The sequence below is a fragment of the Myotis myotis genome, unplaced genomic scaffold (genome assembly GCF_014108235.1).
Source record: "Myotis myotis isolate mMyoMyo1 unplaced genomic scaffold, mMyoMyo1.p scaffold_m19_p_1, whole genome shotgun sequence".
Classification (NCBI taxonomy): Eukaryota; Metazoa; Chordata; class Mammalia; order Chiroptera; family Vespertilionidae; genus Myotis; species Myotis myotis.
Genome location: NW_023416313.1, coordinates 151,203,745 through 151,224,273, shown reverse-complemented (window position 1 = coordinate 151,224,273; position 20,529 = coordinate 151,203,745). Strand labels below are relative to the sequence as shown.

At 50.4% G+C, this 20,529-nt stretch overlaps 1 protein-coding gene across 4 annotated transcripts in view; it reads right to left on the bottom strand.

Moving 5' to 3' along the window:
- Window positions 1-2,205: 2,205 nt before the first annotated feature.
- The window catches only part of TEP1 (telomerase associated protein 1), a 37,461-nt gene continuing 19,137 nt past the window's right edge, over window positions 2,206-20,529 (bottom strand). The window contains exons 18-55 of one of the 4 annotated variants that reach the window (XM_036296031.1): window positions 19,349-19,507; window positions 18,503-18,679; window positions 18,174-18,294; window positions 17,495-17,619; window positions 17,092-17,205; window positions 16,880-16,997; window positions 16,532-16,726; window positions 16,237-16,412; window positions 15,981-16,137; window positions 15,693-15,872; window positions 15,148-15,240; window positions 14,713-14,845; window positions 14,408-14,558; window positions 14,038-14,171; window positions 13,789-13,877; window positions 13,411-13,525; window positions 12,775-13,015; window positions 12,459-12,582; window positions 11,155-11,279; window positions 10,931-11,030; window positions 10,559-10,714; window positions 10,207-10,419; window positions 9,807-9,960; window positions 9,501-9,713; window positions 8,725-8,885; window positions 8,423-8,536; window positions 7,186-7,293; window positions 6,690-6,822; window positions 6,511-6,587; window positions 6,278-6,410; window positions 6,001-6,137; window positions 5,724-5,848; window positions 4,487-4,630; window positions 4,240-4,336; window positions 3,203-3,308; window positions 2,891-3,096; window positions 2,668-2,772; window positions 2,206-2,444 (exon numbers count right to left, since the gene is read on the bottom strand). In XM_036296031.1, the coding sequence (XP_036151924.1) occupies window positions 2,322-2,444; window positions 2,668-2,772; window positions 2,891-3,096; window positions 3,203-3,308; window positions 4,240-4,336; window positions 4,487-4,630; window positions 5,724-5,848; window positions 6,001-6,137; window positions 6,278-6,410; window positions 6,511-6,587; window positions 6,690-6,822; window positions 7,186-7,293; window positions 8,423-8,536; window positions 8,725-8,885; window positions 9,501-9,713; window positions 9,807-9,960; window positions 10,207-10,419; window positions 10,559-10,714; window positions 10,931-11,030; window positions 11,155-11,279; window positions 12,459-12,582; window positions 12,775-13,015; window positions 13,411-13,525; window positions 13,789-13,877; window positions 14,038-14,171; window positions 14,408-14,558; window positions 14,713-14,845; window positions 15,148-15,240; window positions 15,693-15,872; window positions 15,981-16,137; window positions 16,237-16,412; window positions 16,532-16,726; window positions 16,880-16,997; window positions 17,092-17,205; window positions 17,495-17,619; window positions 18,174-18,294; window positions 18,503-18,679; window positions 19,349-19,507 (5,332 nt within the window). In that variant the 3' untranslated portion in view covers window positions 2,206-2,321. Of the gene's footprint in view, window positions 2,445-2,667; window positions 2,773-2,890; window positions 3,097-3,202; window positions 3,309-4,239; window positions 4,337-4,486; window positions 4,631-5,723; window positions 5,878-5,999; window positions 6,138-6,251; window positions 6,411-6,510; window positions 6,588-6,689; window positions 6,823-7,185; window positions 7,294-8,422; window positions 8,537-8,724; window positions 8,886-9,500; window positions 9,714-9,806; window positions 9,961-10,206; window positions 10,420-10,558; window positions 10,715-10,930; window positions 11,031-11,154; window positions 11,280-12,458; window positions 12,583-12,774; window positions 13,016-13,410; window positions 13,526-13,788; window positions 13,878-14,037; window positions 14,172-14,407; window positions 14,559-14,712; window positions 14,846-15,147; window positions 15,241-15,692; window positions 15,873-15,980; window positions 16,138-16,236; window positions 16,413-16,531; window positions 16,727-16,879; window positions 16,998-17,091; window positions 17,206-17,494; window positions 17,620-18,173; window positions 18,295-18,502; window positions 18,680-19,348; window positions 19,508-20,529 lie in introns of those variants that run through there. The other 3 variants (XM_036296038.1, XM_036296048.1, XM_036296057.1) reach the window with 3 other exon arrangements.

Here is a 20,529-nt window from a genome sequence, read left to right as displayed (position 1 = left end):
ATTGATTTCAACAGGATGCTAGGACTATTAAGAATATTCTTTTCAATAAATGGTGCTTGGATATCCACATGCAAAGTAATCAGTTTGGAATACTACCTCACACTCTATGTAAAAATTAACTCAAAATGTATCAAAGATCTAAATATAAGAGCTAAGTCTATAAAATTCTTAGGAAATACAGGGATAGATTTGTGACTTTGGTTAGGCAATAGTCTCTGAAATATGATGTTAATAGCATAAGCAACCAAAGAAAATAAAATTAGTCTTTATCATAATTCAAAACTTTTATACATCAAAGAACACTATCAAGAAAGTAAAAAGATGCCCTGTCAGTATGGCTTAGTTGGAGTGTTATCCTATGCACTGGAAGATTGAAGGTTCGATTCCTGGTCAGGGTACATATGTAGGTTGTGGGTTTGATCCCTTGTTGGGGCACATGCAGGAGGCAACTGACTGATGTATCTCTCTCACATCAATGTTTCTCTTCCTCCCTCTCTAAAATCAATTTTTAAAAAAGAAAAAGAGCCAGTCCTCCTCTTTAAAAAAGGTGAAAAGATAACCTAAAAATGGGAGAAAATACTTGCAAATTATAATCTGATGAGAATCTAATATCCAGAATATAGAAAAAAATCTTTCAATTCAAAGATAAAGACAAATAATCCAAATAAAAACCAAGGATTTGAATGGACATTTCCTTGAGGAAGAAATACAGATTCCAATAAGCACCTGAAAAGATGTTCAACATTTATTAGAAAATGCAAATCAAAACCACAATGAGATACCACTTGACACCCACTAGAGGACTATAATAATAAAGACCAACAATAACAAGTTGGTAAAGGTGTGGATGAATTGGAATTCTCATATATTACATGAGAATGTAAAAATGGTGTAGCTGCTTTGAAGAATAGTTTGGCAGTTCCTCAAATAGTTAGAGTTACTACATGATATACCAATTCCACTCCTAGGTATATAACCAAGAGAATTGAAAAATGTCTACAGGGTGTTCCTTGTGTCTTTATCCTCTGGGTGAGGGAGACCATGAGGCATGGGGAGAAATAAGGCCAAGTCCCTCAGGTGATTTCTCCTTGCAAAATCTGGAATCAGGGTGAAATAAGAACAAAATATCCCACTCAAGTCCCCAAATCTCATTTCTAGACCAGAGTGCAGTTGTATTTCTCTGAAAGAACCCTATCATAACCCAGGACAACATCCTGTAATAGCCCTGGCTTATCACATACAAGTTCTTGAATTCTTGGACACAGAAGACCCTTAACCCTTGTTTCACCCATAGAAAGAAAGAGCCTCAGGTAACTTCTTCTTCCAAAGGACAGAATTACAGGAAAATAAGAAGGTTCTAGAACTTTTACTTAAGAGGATCACAGTCTCTGGTAAGTCTGTAAGTAAAAGCCTCCCCCTTTCAACTTATTTTAACCTTTGTGAACTTGAATTTGAAAGAGATACATTTTTGTGATCTCTTCCAAGAATGCAGATGATCCCAGCTGGTGTGGCTCAGTGGTTGAATGTCAACCTATGAATCAGGAGGTCATGATTCTATTCCGGTCAGGGCACATGCCCAGGTTGTGGGCTCAATCCCAGTGTGAGGCATGCAGGAGGTGGCCAATCAATGATTATCTCTCATCATTGATGTTTCTATCTCTCTCTCCCTCTCCCTTCCTCTCTGAAATCAATAAAAAATATAGTTAAAAAAATGCAAATGATTGTACTGACTTATGCTTGCAAGCCATGTGGCTGCTGTTGTTCCGGCAGAGGCTGTGAAAGCCAGAAGACTCCATCTGCTTTCAGTGCTCATCTGGGCAGTTAGTTCTGGTAGATGGGACTGTTTCTCTAAGAGGAACCTAGTGCTTTCCCACTTCTATCCCAGCTCTTTCTAAAGGCCCTTACTAGGGGCACTATCGATTTATTCTTCCTTCCCTTATTTTTTCTTGACCAAGTGAGAGGTCTCCAGTTCAGTGCTGGCCAATATCACTTTCATTCCTCCTCCAGGAAGGAGTGGTATCTTGGGCTTCCTGGCCCAGCAAATGACACAAGAATTTTAAAGCCTAGTTTCAAAGAATATCCACTAAAGATCTGGTTCACTTTCTTGCAGTTCTAGTAAAAAATCACCTTAAATCAGAAAAGAAACATTATAACATCCATTTTCTTCCCAGTTGGTCCAAATCCACATGAGAACTCAGGCAGGACTGTACTTGAAATTTCTTGATACTTTATTTTTATAATTTTATCAAGGAAGTTTCCACCAGTGTCTTCAGGCTTGCACCTCCAGCACAAATGGTACCTCTGCCCTGAGTAGTGCATCTTCATTCCCAGGACAGAAAGTATACATGGCCCTGTGCGTCTCCCACTGCGAGCTGCAGGGCAGAGTCAGGCCCCAGCCAAGGCTCCAGGCAGCTCACTGCCCCTTCGCACCGGAACAGGCCCAGCTACAATGTGAGCAAAAAAGAGGGAGATGAGAACTACAAGCCTAGGGCCTCCTTACTACCCTGTTTTTCTCTCACATTAATGCTTTTTATTTAGAACAGGTTAGTCCCATATTATTGCAAGAAGGACAGAAGAAAATAAAATTTTGATCTTTTGAACTTTCTTATCCCAGGTTTGCTCCCTTGTGACATCCTTTCAGCCCTCCTTGCACATACGCACACTTACCAGTTGCATACTGGGTCTCTCCCACAGCTTAACATCTCTGTCCTTCGAAGCCGTCACCAGCAACTCAGGCAGCACATGGAGGGCTGTGACAGAGCCCGAGTGAATCTTAGAGAGGAAGGGGAAATGTATGGTGAGTTCTTGTGGGCCCTCCTTAGTCGAGAAAGCATCAGGATCAGACCTAGAGCCTCATCCCCTGTATTTGTAACCCTTCCCTCAAACTCACCTTTTTACGCTGCCGTGTCTTTAGACATGGGGTTGTTGGCCAGCTCACCATGTCACAATACACAGATGGGTCTGTTTCTGGAGTTTGGGTTTCAGGCATTTGTACTGTTTTCTGCCAGATGTTACCTGTGGTCCATTCTCCTTCTAAGGTGCATTTGGCTAGGTTCCACAGCATCCCATCGGAGCTGGCACACAAATACGAGGACTCTGCCATTCCAAGGGCAGAGTTAGAGCCAGATCTTGAGCTCTGAAGGGTCCATCATCCTCCCCTAGGCCACCTCTAGATTCCTTGTGTCCTCCCCTCACCACTCACCAGATTCAGGTTTGGCCTGAGTTACTGATATTAGGGTCCCACTGGGATTCTCTAAGTTCAGATCAAAGTCCAGGCGCTCTTCAAACTCTCCAGACTCCTTTTGCCTCTGTGAAAGGACAGGTCATTTTGTTTAGCCTACTTGTGCCACTTACCCCGGCCCAGACAAAAGCAACTGTTTTCTCTTCTGGACTGGTCAGGATTTATTCATTCATTCATTCATTCATTCATTCATTCATTTATTTCCTTCCTTCCTTTCTTCAGAGAGGAAGGGAGAGGAAGCAAGAGATAGAAACATCAATGATGAGAGAGAATCATTGACTGGCTCCTGCACGCCCTCAACCTGGGCATGTGCCTTTGGCTGGAATCCAACCTGGGACCCTTCAGTCCCCAGGCCAATGCTCTATCCACTAAGCCAAACCAGCTAGAGCTGGTCAGGATTTTTTTTTAAATTGTAACCCATATATAGTAAAGTGCATCTCAATGTGTATCTCAATGAATTTTTGCACATCCATGCAATCATTGCCCAGATCAAGACTAGAACATTTCCACCACGTTGGAAAGCTGCCTTCATGCCCCTTCCCAGTCAATACCAGAGACCTCTACCCCGAGAGCTAACAATATTCTGACTTCTGTCACTATAAACTAATTTTGCTTGTTCTTAAGCTTCATTTAAGTGAAATCATGTAATACATACTCTTTGGTGTCTGGCTTCTTTCGCTCAAAATAGTATCTATGAGATATGTCTGTATCCTTCCAGACAAATATAGTGGTAAGAGACAAAAAATGCAATTAAGAAAAAACCTAGATTTATGGTTTCCTATGATTTTCTTAAACACTAGAATTTTTTTTGTATCAATGAAATCTTAGAGGGAAAGTCAATATACAATGTGCTTAAGTATAGCTGCTCCAGTTGAAGGAAGAGAAGATTTGGAACCAACTGCCTTTCCCTCTCTCTTATCCTCCATTGTGGCCCCAAGGTTTTAAAATATTGGTTCTGGGCAAATCTTTATTTTAACACACACCCAAACAGGACTTACTAAGACAGAAAGAATTCCAGGGGCCATTGGCTGCAGGGCAAACACACCAAAGTCCTGGTGGGTGGACAACATCATAGGATGTTCTGTGTAGTCACGCCTGGTTTACAAGGAAGAAAGAGGCTGAGCCCAGGAACACCTGACTGTACGACCCCAGTGCTTGTTCTCAGTCAGACCCAACCTCAGGGTAACCACTAACCCCTTCCCCCTGTTTCTCCAGCCTGAGAGGAAACTACATTTTGGATCTTACCAGATTTCAGAGGGAGCATCCCCTGGCTTCAAGTGCAATATTTGCAAATCCGCCGTAGCCAAGATGAGGGAGTGGCCATCAGGGGCCAGGCCCACACCTGTCAGGAACCCTAAGTCCTCCTGCAGAACTCGGTTCAGGCGGAGACTGTAGCTCAAAGAGGCACATGGGAGGAGAAAGCCTACTTTAGTCCACCTCTCTGAGGCTCCTCAGTGAGGTAGAAAACAAAATGTATTATCGTCCCTACAAATTCTATTCCTCTTCCTGTTTTTCTTATATCAGGATTCATCATCATCTTCCCCTTACTTGCTCAAACAAGGAATCTCTAACATTCTTGCCTTTTCCTTCCCTTCTGACCTCCAAGTGATCAGTAAGCACTGTGGATCCTACTTGTAGCACATGCCTAAATCTGTATCTCTCCTTCTCATCCCCACTGTCCCTGGTCAGGACCCACATTATGTCTCCCCTGACTATAGCAACTGCTATAAAAGTGGTCTCCCTACCTTAGGCATCTCTCTACTACTCTCCATCCTCCTTACTGCCACCCAAGTTCTCTTTCTAAAATCCAGATAATTATTCTGCTCAAAATTCTTACCACCTCTACAGCCTGGTTTATCTTCTCGATCTAATTTCCCACCTCTACCTCCCACCAAGAACACAAAGACTTGGCTGTGAGTACTCAGAATACACCATGCACTCTCATGGCTCCGTGCCACTTGTTAATGCTACTTCCTCTTCCTACAACTCCATTCCCTTCCTTTACTGGTCCAGAAAACTCCTACTCATCCTTTAAGGCCAACCTCAAATAGCAACTCTTATATAAAACGTAAATTTCTCCAATTCTGCAGCCCCAGATTATGTGTGTGTGTGTACACACACACACACACATATATATATATATACACAAATATATTTATAGATATTTATATATATTTATTGTAATACTAATCACTCTAAATACTGTTGGCAGTTTACTTATATGCACACTCCTCTACTGTGACTCTCTTAATTAACACCGTTAAATTCATATTGCCTGACCCAGAGCTTAGCATCAAGTAGGCTAATTATTATTTAAATTGAGATGACTGGGAGCAGAAAACAGTTTCCTAGGGACTTTTTTCTGCCTAACAACTAACATCCCATTGACCTAGTTCAAAAGCAGAGGTGCAGTGAGTTGAGTAAAATCCTGGGTGTAAGGAGACTACCGTTCCTACCACATTAACCCGCTGCTTTGTTTCACCTGAAATTTCTGGGTGTTGAATCCCTCCGCAGTTCCACTTGCCACTCGCTGACTTTTTCATCAGCACTGACAACGACCAAGGTGTTTGCCGAGTACCAGATTAGAGCACTGATGCGGCCAGGAGCCTGGTGTGCACAACTTCATTTCAGTATTTCTGAGAAGCCAAGATTCACCTTCTTTCCTCTCCCAGGCATCTAGGCAACCTCCAACCCAGGCCATTAAATACATAGCAGGGGCAGAATTCACATAGACAATGAACTGAGAGTGCCCAACTCACCTGTACTGTGGCCACCGCCTTAGCTTCTTGCCATAAGGTTAGTTCTCCAGCTTGATTCCCAGACACTGCCACAGAACCATCGGGGGCCCAGGCCACAGCTGTGACGGCTGCAGGACTCCTAGGTATATTTGCCTCATCTGGAGAAGAGAGCAGTGGGATTCATTAGGAGCTGAACCTTTGCTGGGAAACAAGAGGAGATATCGGGCTACCCTTGACCTTCTTGGTCCCAGTTACACAATCCTCTTTCATACCTTGCCTCTCTCCGCACCTCACTCACCTGCTTCCTTCGGTACCTGCCAGAGCCGTATGGATCCATCCTCTGAGGAGGTCAGCAGGAGGCCTGAGGCCTCTGAAACAGCAGCTGCATTGATTGGGCCACTGTGTCCCAGTAGGGTATGTGTTTGAAACACCTAGGAAGAAAGGATGGAGATGGGACAATAGGGGATGGACACACAGGTTATCCCGCTATACCTTCTCTACCTCCCTCACCTATCCTTTCAGGAAACTCACCGAGAGCGGGTGCCACAACCGTGTGAGCCCATCCAGTCCAACAGTCACCACCAGAAGCTCTGACCCAGGCTGGCAAGCTGATAAGACACGGAGAATGAGTGAGAAGAAGAGAAGAAGGGGAGACACGGGGGAAAGGGGAAGAGGCAGCAGGGGAGGGAAGGTAGCTGACATCTCATCACCTGCATGGGGCTCCAGAGCAGCTGCACAATGGCTGATGGGTCCTGAGTGAGCAGGGATGCTGGTCAGCTCCACTCCCTGATGGTCCCACACTTTCAAGGTTCCATCCCGGCCCACAGACACCACGTGCTCCTCCTGCCCCAGAGCAGAGTCACACTAAGCAAGACATGGGAAGTCCAACCCCACCACAGAGCTGTGGGCTGAGCACCAGGGGTTTAGAAGATTTTAAAGAGTGAGGAGAACTGGGGACCTAAAACTGGGGGGTTCATGGCTGCAATCCTCCCACAAGGTCATAAATTTAAGATGCTGTGTTTTCATGCTTGCCCTCCCTTCACACCAACTCTCAGCCTCAACAGCCTAATCCCGCTCTAATCCAGGCCCAAATACCTCATTATTTATACCTCTTTGCCTGTGGGGTTAGATACCCAATGCATCCAGTCTCCCAAAGCACCCTTGGTCTTCCCAGAGACCCCAGGAAACTCTGTATTGCCTTCTCACCACGGCCACTACGGCGCTGACAGCACTCTGATGACCTAGGAAATGACCAAGCTGCTGTCCCAACTCTGGGTCCCACAGCCCCACAGAGCCATCACTGGAGCAGGAGATCTGCAGAGTCAAAGGAGAGGGAGAATCAGCATCCCTCTAGCATTTTTGTATATATATAATGGAGGGCAGTACACCTTGTGACTGAGAACACGGCTATCCTGGGTTCAAATCCTAGCTCCACCATTCATTACTTTGTGACCTGGGGCAAGTTCATCTCTCTGAGCCTTAGGTTTTTATCCAACCACGATAATGACAGCTCACCTATCTGCCTTGGTTGCTGTGGGGCTGATGCATCTATAGAGAAGGATTTAGCACAGCTCCCTGGTACACAATGAGCAATGAATAAATAGTAGCCATTGTCCTTGTTATTAACGCACTGTCAGTCAACAAATCCAGACCAAGGTGAAAAGTCTGCAATGCCAAGGAAAGGCGTGGCTGCCTAGAAGGCAGGAGAAGGACAAACTATGACAAGTCTATTCAGCTTACTCTCTCCTTTCTCATCTCTTTTTGAGAACATGGGTACTCTCCATTGGAAAACTAGGCTTCTCCAACCTTGAGTGTTGCCTTAGACCAAAGAAATAACAGTAGCACCCTTTACTGCAGGGATGGGGCATCCTAAACCCTTGGGAGACAGTTTTGTGTTCTTGTCAAGAGCATGAGCTTTCTCATCAGAAAGTTTACTGGCTTAGCTTTATCACTTCCATGGCCTTGGAAATGTCCTTTGATCTGTCTGAACTCAGTGTTCTTGTCTGTGAAACAGATGATAGCAGTATCTACTTTACAGGGCGTTGTAAAGATTAAATGAGACAATATATGCAATGAGCTTAATCCAGTGCATGGCACATACTCACCGCTCAATAAATGTTAGCTATTACTAGTTCTTCAAATATATTTTTATTGATTTCAGAGAGGAAAGGAGAGGGAGAGAGATATAAACATCAATGATGAGAGAGAATCATTGATCGGCTGCCTCCTGCACAACCCCACTCTGGGGATGAACCTGCAACCCAGGCCATGTGCCCTGACTGGAAATGGAACCATGACCTCCTGGTTCATAGGTCAGCACTCAACCACTGAGCCACGCCAGGTGTTAGCTATTACTATTCTAAACGGGTGTCAGGAAAGGATCAGATGGGGGGTGTTGTCCTCAGGAACCCTGCTGAGCTTTACACCCCTTCTCTTCACTCACCAGTAGGTTGCCTTTGGTCCAGGCACAGCCAGTGACCCAGTCACGGTGACAGGCATGGAAGGAGTGAACCAGAACAGGGGCTGTGGGTGTCCTCACATCCCAGCAGAGGAGACTCTGGATAGGTCCCAAAAGATGAAGAGTTAGGACCATGGGAGGGAGGGAGGAGCACCAGGGCCATTACAGACAAGAAATTTCATGGAGAGAGTATTACGGAAGGAAGGAGGGCAGGTCAAGCAAAAAGCTGGAGGAAGCAACAGAAATTGGGCTGTTCAGGAGCTGGAAGTGGAGGGAGAGAGGCTCACCTGATCCCGGCCTCCAGTGGCCAGGCGGCACCCATCAGTGCTGAAGCTACAGCAGTTTACGGGGCCCGTATGTCCCCACAGTTCGGTGGCACAAGGAAAGAGTTCTGCCTTTTGTGGCAGTGTCAGCAACTGCCGTGGCCATAGCCGCACTGTGAAATCCTCTGCAATGGAAAGAGGGAGAGAGGAAGATTCCCTGAAAGAGGAAGCAAGACTAGCCCGGAGGCCAAAGACAAAGGCAATCATGGGGACTGAGGGCCAGGATGAGGGCACAGCTCCAAGGGAGGGAGAAGTGATCACGGGCTGTGCAGAGGCCCTGGACAAGGGTCAGCCATCACTTGAGTACACAGGACAGGATGCCAGGCACTCCCAGCCCCGGCTCTGCAGCTGTCTCTCTCTAGCGCCCTGTTGCACCTCCAGACACTCCCCTTCCCAGTGTCCAGTGTCACTGGGACCAAGCCTTCTACCAAGAGAGGACTGAGGCCACTCTGCATTCTCACCTCCACATTTCTCTCCCCTCCTGAGGGACACCCATCCATTTACACAGTAAAGTCTCTCACTGGGCAGAAACTTAAAGGATCATAGACATTGCAAAGAGTTCCCAGAATCAGGGTTAAAGAACAAGAAGAAACAGTCTAGAGACCAATTGTGCAAGACAAAGAACTTGTAAAGTTGTAAAAAAAAAAATGCGTCCATGTGTGTGTGTGTGTGTGTGTGTGTGTGTGTGTGTGTGTGTGTGTTTTCAGGGATTCACAACCCTGCCCACTGCCCAGCAGTACCTGAGGCAGAAGCCAAGAGTTCCTGGGAGGAGGCCAGGCCCAGCACAGGTTTCTGGTATCTGGACATGAGCCAGAGGGACTCAAAGGAGCTCTCCCGGAGGGCCCAGCCCTGCAGGGATCCATCTTCGGCACCGCTCACCAACACCTCAGGGCTCAGCCAGGCCAGTGCCGTCACTGCCACATCTAGTGCTTGACACTGAGCCCCCTGAGAACCTAGAGAAGGAGAGAAAACAAGAGAGGAAGACACTTGTAAAGGAGGGGTCTCTTTCCAAAAACTCAAACACCCCATCCTTTCTCCCTTTGTACCTGAAGACATTTTGTAGACCCTGATGCCATCAGCTCGGTAACCAACAGCCACCTGATCACCATCTGGGCTGAGAGCCACGGAGAGGGCCGGAGAGAGAGAAAGGGAACCCAGGCATCCACGGGGTCGACCCAGAGACCCGGACCACACCTGAACCTGAGGGCCGATAAGAGGGTTTAAAGATACCCCACTCCCACCCCAGAGTTATAGCCACCCTGTTAAAGTCCTCCTTCCAAACAGTCTTCTGAGAGCTGCCTGTACTCATACCCACACCCTTCTCCCTGAAGCTCACACCAGCCCAGCTATCCCCACAGTCCACTCAACAAACGCCCACCCTCCACAGACATTCCCTGCCTTTGCCACTCCTTCCCTGGAACCCACCCCAGCCCTCTGACACCTGACCTTGCCATCCTCTCCGGCTGTCAGTAACTGGCACCCAGCACGCAGGAAAAGGGCAGCAGCCACAAAGCCATGGTGGGCAGGGAAGGCAGCCAGCAGTGCCCCTTCCTGCCAGGCCCACAGCTCCACCATCCTGTCCAGCCGGCCCACGGCGACCACCCGCCCAGGCACATTGAAGGCCAAGGTACAGACAGAGGCTCCTGGAGCTCCCAGTTCCTACACGGGGAGGTAGAAACAGAAATGTCAGGGTTGCTCTCAACACAGCCCAAAGTGACACAAAATGTGGATGTCCATCATCCCCCGCCTTCCACTCCCACCCTCTGTGTTCCTCCCCCAGGGCCACACTGGACCTCACCTTGGTGACTTTGAGTCCATCCACCTGGAAGAAGCTGCAGCTGCCAGCCCAGCTGCCTATGGCTAGCACCTGCCCCTCTGGGTGAAATGCAACACAATTCACGGGTTTGGGAGAGGTGTGCTGGGAGGCCAGCTGCCCATGGACTGTGTCCCACAGCTGGAGGAGAGAGAGGGGAGGAATCAGGTGCTGGAGACAGAGGCTTGAGCCCGTCAGTCCCAGAGCTCCAGGGACCACCCTGTCCAGTCCCCAGCCTCAGCAGGAAAGGCCTCCCCAGGCCAAGCAGTCAGCAGCCCCTGCCATACTGACAGAGCAACCTCCCAGGCTGACGCAGCACTCAGGGCAACTCGGACTGCCACAGAGCCCAGGCATTACCTTTAGGCACCCCCCTAGGCACACAGTGGCCAGCAGCCGGCGGTCCGGGCTCAGGCAACAGCTGGTGATTTGGTACTGGTGAGCCTTGGTCTGCAGCACCCTACCCCAGGGAGACAGAGTCAGGCCCCAGGGCCATCTGGCCACAGGCTTCCCCTCATTCCCCCCTCCCTGGGCTTCCCACAAACAGGGAAGGCCCCCACTCCGAGACATGGGAGAGCCCTTACCGACAACCATGCTGCAGGTCCCAGAGCTCCAGGAGCCCGTTAAAGGCAGTAAGAAAAAGGGAATTGTCCGAGAGGAACAAACAAGAGGAGACCCCATCACAGCCGCTTACCAGAGACTTCTCCTCCTGTGAGAGTGAGTGGGGAAAGCACATTCAGACACTCCCTTGAAACCCCCCACCCCCATATCCAGCCACTCCAAGCCCCAAGCAAAAAGGAGATCATGGCAAGAAGGGCTGGAATCCCTGGCTCTCTACATTCTCTACATAAGCCTCCACATGTGGCTCTCTGGCCCTACATCTGGAACACCTGCTAAAAGTACAAAGCTTTGGGCCCTACTCCAGACCAAGGCCAAGCTCAGGTCCAACTAGAGCCTGGTAATCCAAGTGGGGTCACACCTTGTTCCCCACTCCAACTTCCATACGTATCCCTAATCAGAGAACACTTTGATGGGTCTGGGTGAGGAATGGGTGACTTGTATGCAGACATATGGGAGGTATGATATGGGTAGGAAGATGAGAGACCCATCTCTCCAGCCTTTAAGCACCCTCTACTGCAACTGTTCCCGAAATCTACAGGAGACCTTCTTCCCATGTCTTTGCTCAGGCTCCTCCTCAGCCAACCCTGAAGGCCTGCTCTTCTCTGTCCAATATCCTATGGTCACTGTACAACTTAGCTCTGATCTATGAGACGCAGCTATGCTTTGGTTCCTCTTTACATGCTAAGTGTCACCTTTCAACCAAACTAACCACTTGGCAGGCAAAGACAATGTCCTAAGCCCTGTGTTCCTTACAATGCTTATAACAGTGCCTTGAACGGAAGGTATCTACACTAATAAAAGAGAAAGATGCAAATTGACTGCTCCCCACAATGCCCACCAGACAATCAGGAATGAGTATGCAAATTAACCCAACAAAGATGGTGGGTTAATTTGCATACACAGGTGCTGAGCGGCCAGGGGCAGGGTGGGACACTTGCGTTGTCATGGTGACGACGCAGGTGTTCAGTGCCGCTCCAGGCCTCTAGGCAGCATGGGAAGGCAGAAAGGCAGCTCCAGGCCAGAGCAAAGGCGGTGCTGGCAGCCAGGGGAAGGAAGGCCCATTCTTGAATAAATCTTCATGCATTGGGCCTCTAGTATGGAAAATATTTGCTGTGTGATTGATTTTTGCCCAAGCCCTTTTGATCTGATGTGAAGTAAAGTTGCTGAATTAAACAGGGTGGCAGCAGGTGGGCTTGGCCTGTCTAGGGTCTCAGGGCAGTTTGTGAGGCGTTTCTGAAGGTAAACTGCCCCGTCTTGAGTGTCATACCTGCCAGGTTCTCAGGTCCAATAGGTAAACTGTCCCACTAGCAGTGCCCACGGCAGCTCTTTGCCCACTGGGGGAGAAGGCCACCGCTGTGGGGGATGAGGAAACTGTCAGGGACAGGCTGGAGCTAGAGAAAGAGCAGGAAGAAAGGGAGGAAATGAGGGGAAGGAAGCAAACAGGAATTCATTTCTGCATTTCTATGCCTGGATTCCCCTCTCCAGTGGTGACTCTGGCTGATCTCTCTTTTGTTGTCCAGTTTCAGAAAGGCTGCAGATTGCTCTTTGGTGGGCTTGCCAGAGTCTGGGATGAAGTTTCTTACCTTTGCTGGCCCCCCATGGTGTGGGGTTTATTAAGCCATTTTAGCATGCGCTGGAGGTGCCATCGCTGGGAGAGCTGGGGGGCCTGGCGGCAAAGAGGCGAGTCCAGAGGCTGGTTGGCTGCCTGCTGAGGCAGGAGCAGGGGGTACTGACTGAGGACCAGAGCCTGCTGCTTCAGGAAGGTGTGAAATGCAGCAGTGTCAGCCTCAGGAAGCTGCTGTTCCTCTTCAGGAACTGAGGAAGCTATGGAAGAGATGCAGATTGGAGAGCCAGCCTGGACTCCCATGGACCCCAGCACCAATATATGTGTCTAAAATGGTAAGTCTCAAAGTGTGACCCTCTGGCCCCACATCAGGAACATCTGTTAAAAGTACAAATCTCTGGCCCCACTCTGGCTCTTCATTTTGAACACGTTTCCCAGATAGTTGTATCCCTACTAAGTGCAGTTTGAGAACCCCTAATCTAAGAGATCTAGGCAAAAGGTCTCCCGAGACTCACTAGCTCATCCTCTTGGCATTTCCCACTTGGAATGGAAATTAGACTGTTCTTTCCATGACACCTTCCTCTGAGCAGGCCCCCCATGAACACACGCAGGAACCCCATATCTCAAAGAAGAAGCCACTGGTGACGCATCTCACCGTAGAGGGCATGGGCTTCCAGAAGCCGAGGGAGCAGACCCAGTTCCAGGTGTGCAGCCACCACATGGAGACTGGTGAGGAACTTTGCGAGAAGGCCACGGTTCCCGCTCTGGAGCTGAGGGGACCAGAGTGAATTCGTTAGGGCCTTTTTAGAGGGTGGTGAGGGGGTATTGGACCTGCCTGAGCAGCTGGGACCTAGACTTGGGATCTGGGACCAAGGACCCGAAAGAGGAGGGCAGGAAAACCAAAAGGAGAAAAAATAGAGAGAGTTCAAAGGGGTAATAGCAGTGGTGATAGAGGTGGTCAAAGGAGAGAGGGGTCTCAGAGCTGTTAAAGTCGGTGCTTGGGAGAAGGTGCCTGTGGGATGTGGGGACTAACCAGGTGGTAAGGCAGGTCTCCCAGAGCCTCGGGGGGGCAAGTGCGGAAGGTGCCTGAGGCATCAGGGTCGCAGGTCTTCCAGAGCTGAGCTGGAGGTCAGAGGAAGGACACAGATGATTCAGCCCTGGCGCATCTCCAGAGATCGCATCCCTCAGGAAGCAAGTCATCCACCCACAGAGGTGCTGGGAAGCGGCAGTGGGTGGTCCTAGCCTTGGGCCCCACACTCAGTGCCCCGGACTAATTAGTTACCTGCTATGAGGACGTGCGCTGTGCTCTCCAGCTCCAGCCTCTTCCCATATCGACCTTTAGCTACTGTCCTCAGAGGCCCAGCAGGGAGGCAGAGCCGGGCACCAGGCCGCTCCAGGGGGCCCTCCCCTAGCAAACTGTCCTCATGTGCAGGAGAGAAGGAAAAAGAGAGAGAGGCCTGTCAGTGTGCATCCTGGCACAGCTGTGGGCTCCCATTCCCACCTCAAATAGTGGGAAGTTAAGTGGCAGCCATTCAGGGCCTGGGAGACAGGTGTCAGTGGCTATGCAGAGGAAGGGTAGGGTGAAGAAGAGACCACATGGGGCCCTGGTGCAAAGACGGGAAGACACAGGAGGTCAGCTGGGTGCAGCTTACCTGCGCAGACTCTGGACGAGGTAGGCAAATGGCCCCATAGGGTAGGGGTCCCCTCTGTTCCCAGCAGCCACCGCTTCTTCCCAGGTCTTGGTCCCTCTGGGAAGAACCTTCCATGCACTCAGCACTCCGTGCAGCTGGTCCACAGTGAGACCTGAAAAGGTAAGCTCTCTGAGGCCCCCACCAAACCTCAGTGTCCCCATCCCAGGATATCTAGCCCCTCTTTGCACTGCTTGAGAAGACCCCAGTTCAACTATGGTCATCCAACCTCTGAGCCCTCAGCCTCCCAATCCACCCCAAGCACTGACCGCTACGTGTGACCCCCAGGGTGGCCAAGGCTTGGGAAAGTATGTTAGGGCCATGCTCTTTCTCCAGGGTGCCCAGGATATGCTGCAGCAGCAGGGGGACAGTGGCCGGCAGGGTCCGAAGTCTCTCAGACACCTGGGAGAGGAAGAGACAGGCTTCAGCCAGTGGGGGGAGAGGAGAGGCAGCTTTGGTTGTAGGGAGGGGAGGGGGCAGCAGGAGAAACCATGGAAAGGGATGAAAAGGAAAGAAAATCAGGTGAAAGAAACGCAGGGTTGGGGGCAAGGTGATCATAAAAAGCAGGGTTGGGGTTGATCAAAGATGGCAACAGACGAGGCTGGGAGAAGGCGAGGGATGGGAATGAAAGAAGCTGAATGGAGAGGTGGAGGTGGGACTAGGACTTAGAAAATGAGGAATGGGGGTTTATATCCTCAACCAACCTGCTCATAGATTGTGAAGAGCCTCAGGTGATCGGTGACCAAGCGCAGGTAGAGAGGCAGGGCTGACCCCCGCTTCACCAGCAGCAGCCGCATCTGATGAGACTCAGAAGACTCAATATGGGTACCAGAGAGCCTGCCCACAGCCAGCCCTCCGGCCCCTGCTCTCCAGTCCAGCACAAAGCCCACTGCAAAGCAGCCCCTCCTCTGAGAATCCCCAGCAGCGGAAAGATCCACGGACGGCATCACCTCGGGCACAGTCATCCCTTCCCTATGCTGCTCTGCCCAGCCAAGCCCTTTTCTGGGAATCCCCTGTCACCCCACCCAATAACCACAGCTTCACTCCTCCCCACACTGGTGGGCCTGGCGAGGCCATTCGCCAGGAAAAAGGCTGGGGAATGAGTTATCTTATTAACAACTTCCCCTGGCACAGGGTTCCTGAGAAAATGAAGAAGCAGCTGGTCTGTGGGGGGCAGCTGGCTGCCTCAGCACCCTGGTCCTCACAGCTCCCAGCTTCACCCCACACAGCCACCAGCCCTCAATCAAACCTGGTTGTTAAAAGGCGACTCGTCCAGCCGTTTCCCATACAGAGCCAGCTCCTCTCTCACCAGCCGGGCCCGTGCAGAGGGATCCAGAGGCCCTAGGGCCACCACATGGGCACCTTGGCTCTGCTCCAGGGTCTCCCCCAGGCTCGAGTCACTAGACACACTCAGTACCAGGTGCACCCACTGTGAAATTTGGGCAAAGAGGATGGAGGTAGAGGGGAAAGAGAACAGGGTTAGAGAGGCTCCTTTCCTCCCTGCTGCATCCCACCCCCACCTCCTTCTCATACTCACCCGGGGAAGGGTCTTTGGGATCCAGTCTGAGATCAGCTGCCCATGCTGGTCCACCAACCTGTCAGCCCCATCGATGATCAGCACCAGGCTCTGGCCAGATTGCAGGGACTGAGCCGACTCGGGCAGCAGCCTCTGCTGCAGCTCCCACACCAGGCCCCTGGATGTGTAGGGGCAGAACTGGGGTCAGCAGAGAGGGAGAGTCAGGGGTGGCAGCATGTGACATCAGCGAGGCAGGGTTAATGGGGGAGATACACACCGGTAAGTACTGGGGAGGGCACTCGGCTCTTGCAGTTGCCTATGCAGATAGGCACAGAGGCGTCTAAGCAGGGTGAGGGCAAGACCCTGGTCAGGGCGAGCTCCTGAGAAGTGGAAGAAGACTAAGGGAGCCACCTTGGCCCCACCAGGAACCTGCAAGGCTGACACAAGGGATGCCTGTATGAGGAGGGAACAGAAAACATGGTCACATTGTACATGCACAAACTCCCACCTCCTCAACCCTCCTCAGCCCACATGGCCCACCCTTCCCCCTGCCCAGGCCTGAGACTCTGTACCAGGAAAGCAGTCTTGCCCTGTCCCGACTGCCCAGTCACCAGGCTCAGCCTCCCTCGGTGCAGCAGCAGCTGCTGCACTGTGTCCTGGAGAAGGCGAGGTCGGGCAGAACTCGGTGGGCTCTGCAGCTGCTGAAAGGTGGCCTGGACCATGTCATCATCTGGGATGGACACTGGCTGCTCCAGCTGGGCCCCAGGCTGAGGGCACAAGGGGCAGTGACTATGTTTCCATGCTCCTCAGGACCCCAGGCCGAAGACTCACAGAGCTCCCACGAAGTGACTTCCCACCCAGGAGTAGCTAGACCACCTGACCCCCTCTCCACTCCCCTGGCCCCCAGTGCTCCTGCTGACCTGTAGGTAAAGCTTCTGGATCATACTCCATACATCCTGCAGAACCAACTGCCCAAACTCCTCCAGCCCCCCAACATAGGGCAGGCCAGCTGCCACGCCCCCCCACTCACAGGGGTACCTGTGGGCAAAGCAAGCACAAGCAGAGTTACAGCAGAGCTGGATCCCCTCACCATATCTCCCTGTGCAGGGATTCCCCACCTCCCCCAGCTCACCTGTGACAGGTAACCCCTTTCTGTTTATTCAGGTAGCTCTTCAGTTCTGAGATCCGATGTACAGCCTCTTCAGACTCAGGAGTAAAGTCAGGTTTCCAGGCATCTGGCACAGAGCTGACCACCAAAGAAACCCAAGAGTGGACTCAGACCCCAGCCTCTCTCCACACCCCACACCCCTGCCCCGCCCCGCCTCATCAGACCTGGCTGTGGTTCCCTGAAACTCCTCAAGGGGAGCAATCCCTACTTCAGCGCCGAGGCTGATCTGGTGCTGCAAAGGCAGCCCTCCAAGCCGTGTCCCTCCACTAGCTCCCCTTCCTCTACTCTGACTATGGGAAAAAAGACATGGCCACGGAGCCTGTCTGGCCTTCTGTGGAGACCGAGGCCTGGAGGCCAGAGAAGGTACCCAAGGAAGCTGGAATCCCGGAAGTAGATAAGTGCTTGGGCGGAGGGCTGCTGACGGAGGCCCCGGTCCAGGAACTGCATCACCTCCATCTCGGTCACAGAGCGACCGGAAGGGTACTGCTGGGCCTGAGGGAGAGGGCAGAGGACAGGCGGGCCCAGTTCAGTATCACACTAACCCTCCCTTGCGATCTGTCATCTCAGGAATGTTCCTGCCTCCCACCCTCCAGACACAAGCCAGTAAAATATAACTAACAGCTAATATTTAAATCCTATATTGAGTATTGTTTATAGACTGCTAATTCTCATATAACCCTGCAATGTGGATGTCACTGTTTTTCTTTAGTATATGGGGAAATTGAGGCCAGATTAGAATAAGCTACTTCCCACAAAACTATATTATGGCTGAAGGGAGATCAGCACCCAGATCCAACCGATGGCAACACCTAAACAGACCTGCCCTCTTAATTTTGCATCCCACAGACAACCCAGAGGTACTTCTCAAAGGAACTACCTCATCTAGGTCTTGGCAGCTCACAGAACCTTCTGCCTGTGTTTCACTTCAAGTCTCAAGGACCTGCCTGTGCATAGTCCCAGGGTTCTTGACAAGCCATGGCTTCTCCCCACTCCTGTCCCAACCTTTGCTTCCTCCCCAGGCCCTGCTCCAACCTGGTCTGCCTTACCCAGCGGAAGTGAGGATGGTCAGGAAGGTTGTAGGTGGGGGGAACGTAGCCATAGCGGGAGCCCAGAATCCCCACAAACAGCTGCGAATTCTCCACCTCCCCGAGGCACACCTCCAGTTGTCTGCAGGCACAGTTATGGGCATCATATCAGGGAACACAGGCACAAATGTGGAGACAGGGCCATGGCTCACAACTGAGCGGTGGAAGGCAGGCTGTTCATTAGCATCCAAGGAGCCATCCACTACTCTCAGCCCTCAGGCATCCTTGCAGCCCCAAGTCTGCCCACCATATGTCCCTCACCCAACCCCTCTCCTCTGTGGTCCCCACACCTGTTCCTACGGGTCTCCTCCTCAGTGATGCCCCAGCGCAGGTCGATGGCATGAAGGCTAATGTGGTGAGGGGCCGCTCGTGCCTGCAATGCTGGTAGCACAGATCTCAGCAGCAGGTCCCGCTCCCCGTGCATGTCCCGGAAAGTAGAGGAAATGAAAATCCGGATGCTGTGCCATCTGGGGGTAGGCAGAGGGCATGTAAGCAGAGGGCTGGGCTCGATCTAGGGATCAGCCCCACAACCCAATTCCCCACACGGCTGTGATCACCCTTCTGCACAGAGCACAAGCCAGCTACAACAGACAGCAGGGGGGTGTCCAGCGGAACTCCAGAAAATAAGCTGCTTGTAGCCCCGCTGCAGAGCCCTGGAAATTAAATCCCACTTGCCATTTTTCAAGCACCCCTCCTCTGTCAAATTATAATTATTATGCACTTACTGTCTGCCTAGGGAAAGCTCAGGACAACACTTGAGGTAAGCACAATCTTTATCTCCAGTTTACTGAGCAAGAAACTAAAGCTCAAAAATTGAAGCAACTAGCCCAAGATCCAAGCTACTATTTGGCAAAGTCAGGATGAGAAAGCTAGAGCCCGTGCTCCTAAGCCCTCTGCCTGGGCCCTGGCTGCATGCTGCCTGCCTCACATTCTGAGCCCCTTTCTCCACTAGAGAAAGGGACATGCTCACAGTCTGGCAGTTCCCTGTGTTGGAGAAACCCCTGCTGGGAAAGCAGAAGCACACCTCAGCGAATAGAGAAAGAGCATCTCAACAGCCAGAATGTCAGTCACCTGAGATTCTTCAGGTTAGAAAGCAGCCCCTCCCAATTCACAAAAGCATGGAAACACAGACTGACCCGGGCTGGGAAATAGGAGCCAAGGGGCTTGGAGTATTCTCTTCCAGTGGCCGGATAGCTAGGGCTCCTGTCTTTCCTGGGGGAGGTGGAATCTTGAATATTTTGTCCATTTGGCCCACATGTTCTAGAAGACGGGAGGCCCCACGCTCTGCAATGAACCTGAAACAAATAGTGACCAAAAAAATGAGAGCAGAATACCACAGTCAGAATCAGCAAGGTTTTCTTGTAAGGGGGCAAGAGACAAAGACATGGCTAGGTTAGGTCCCCCAGTTAACTGGAGCTCCTTAAGAAGAGGACCATAAGCAGTGATTTTAGGCTTAAAATAAATGAGGGTGTGGATCCACAGGAATGAAGGAAAAGAGAAAAACCTAGTTCTGGGCCCTGTCATGCATAATTATCATAGGCTTTCTGTAGGGCCAGGGGAAACTGGGCTGGGCGAAGGTAGAAAGATGACGGCCATCTCAGTCTGGGCTTGATCAGCTCTACCAGCCTTAAGAGCTCCCTGAAGGAGGAATTGAATGAGGCTTCCTAATAGGAGTTGGGGCAATGGATGGCATCCAAAGAAAAAGGCAGGGAAGAGGCTGGTTTTTCTCAGTGGATAGAGCGTTGGCCTGCAGATTGAGGGGTCCCAGGTTCGATTCCAGTCAAGGGCACATGCCAGGGTTGCAGATCCCCAGTGGAGGGTGTGCAGGAGGCAGCCCATCAATGATTCTTTCTCATCATTGATGTTTCTCTCTCTCCCTCTCCCTTCCTCTCTGAAATCAATAATATATATATATATATATATATATATATATATATATATATATAATTTAAAGCAGGGAAGAAAACATGTAAATAAGGAGACTATGCATGGAGAAAAAAAGTAAAAAGATTTCTATAAATTGGCATAAATAACTAACTTTAGCATTGGCTTTCCTCTGGATCAAGAATGGAACAAATAGAAGTAATTTGACCAACTCTTGAGTTGTTCACTTAAAAGCAAACAGTACAATTTCCTATGTCCCCTGTTCCTACTATATGTAATACAAAAACGATGGCTGGAGCTGGAACAGTCATGTTGTACCATGAGGTGGAAGCAGAGAATTTGATAATGGTGGAGCAATAAGACAGAAAGTGTTGCTGCTATGCCTAGATAGCTGTAAAGGAGGAATACACTATTATCTTCCTTGAAAAAAGAA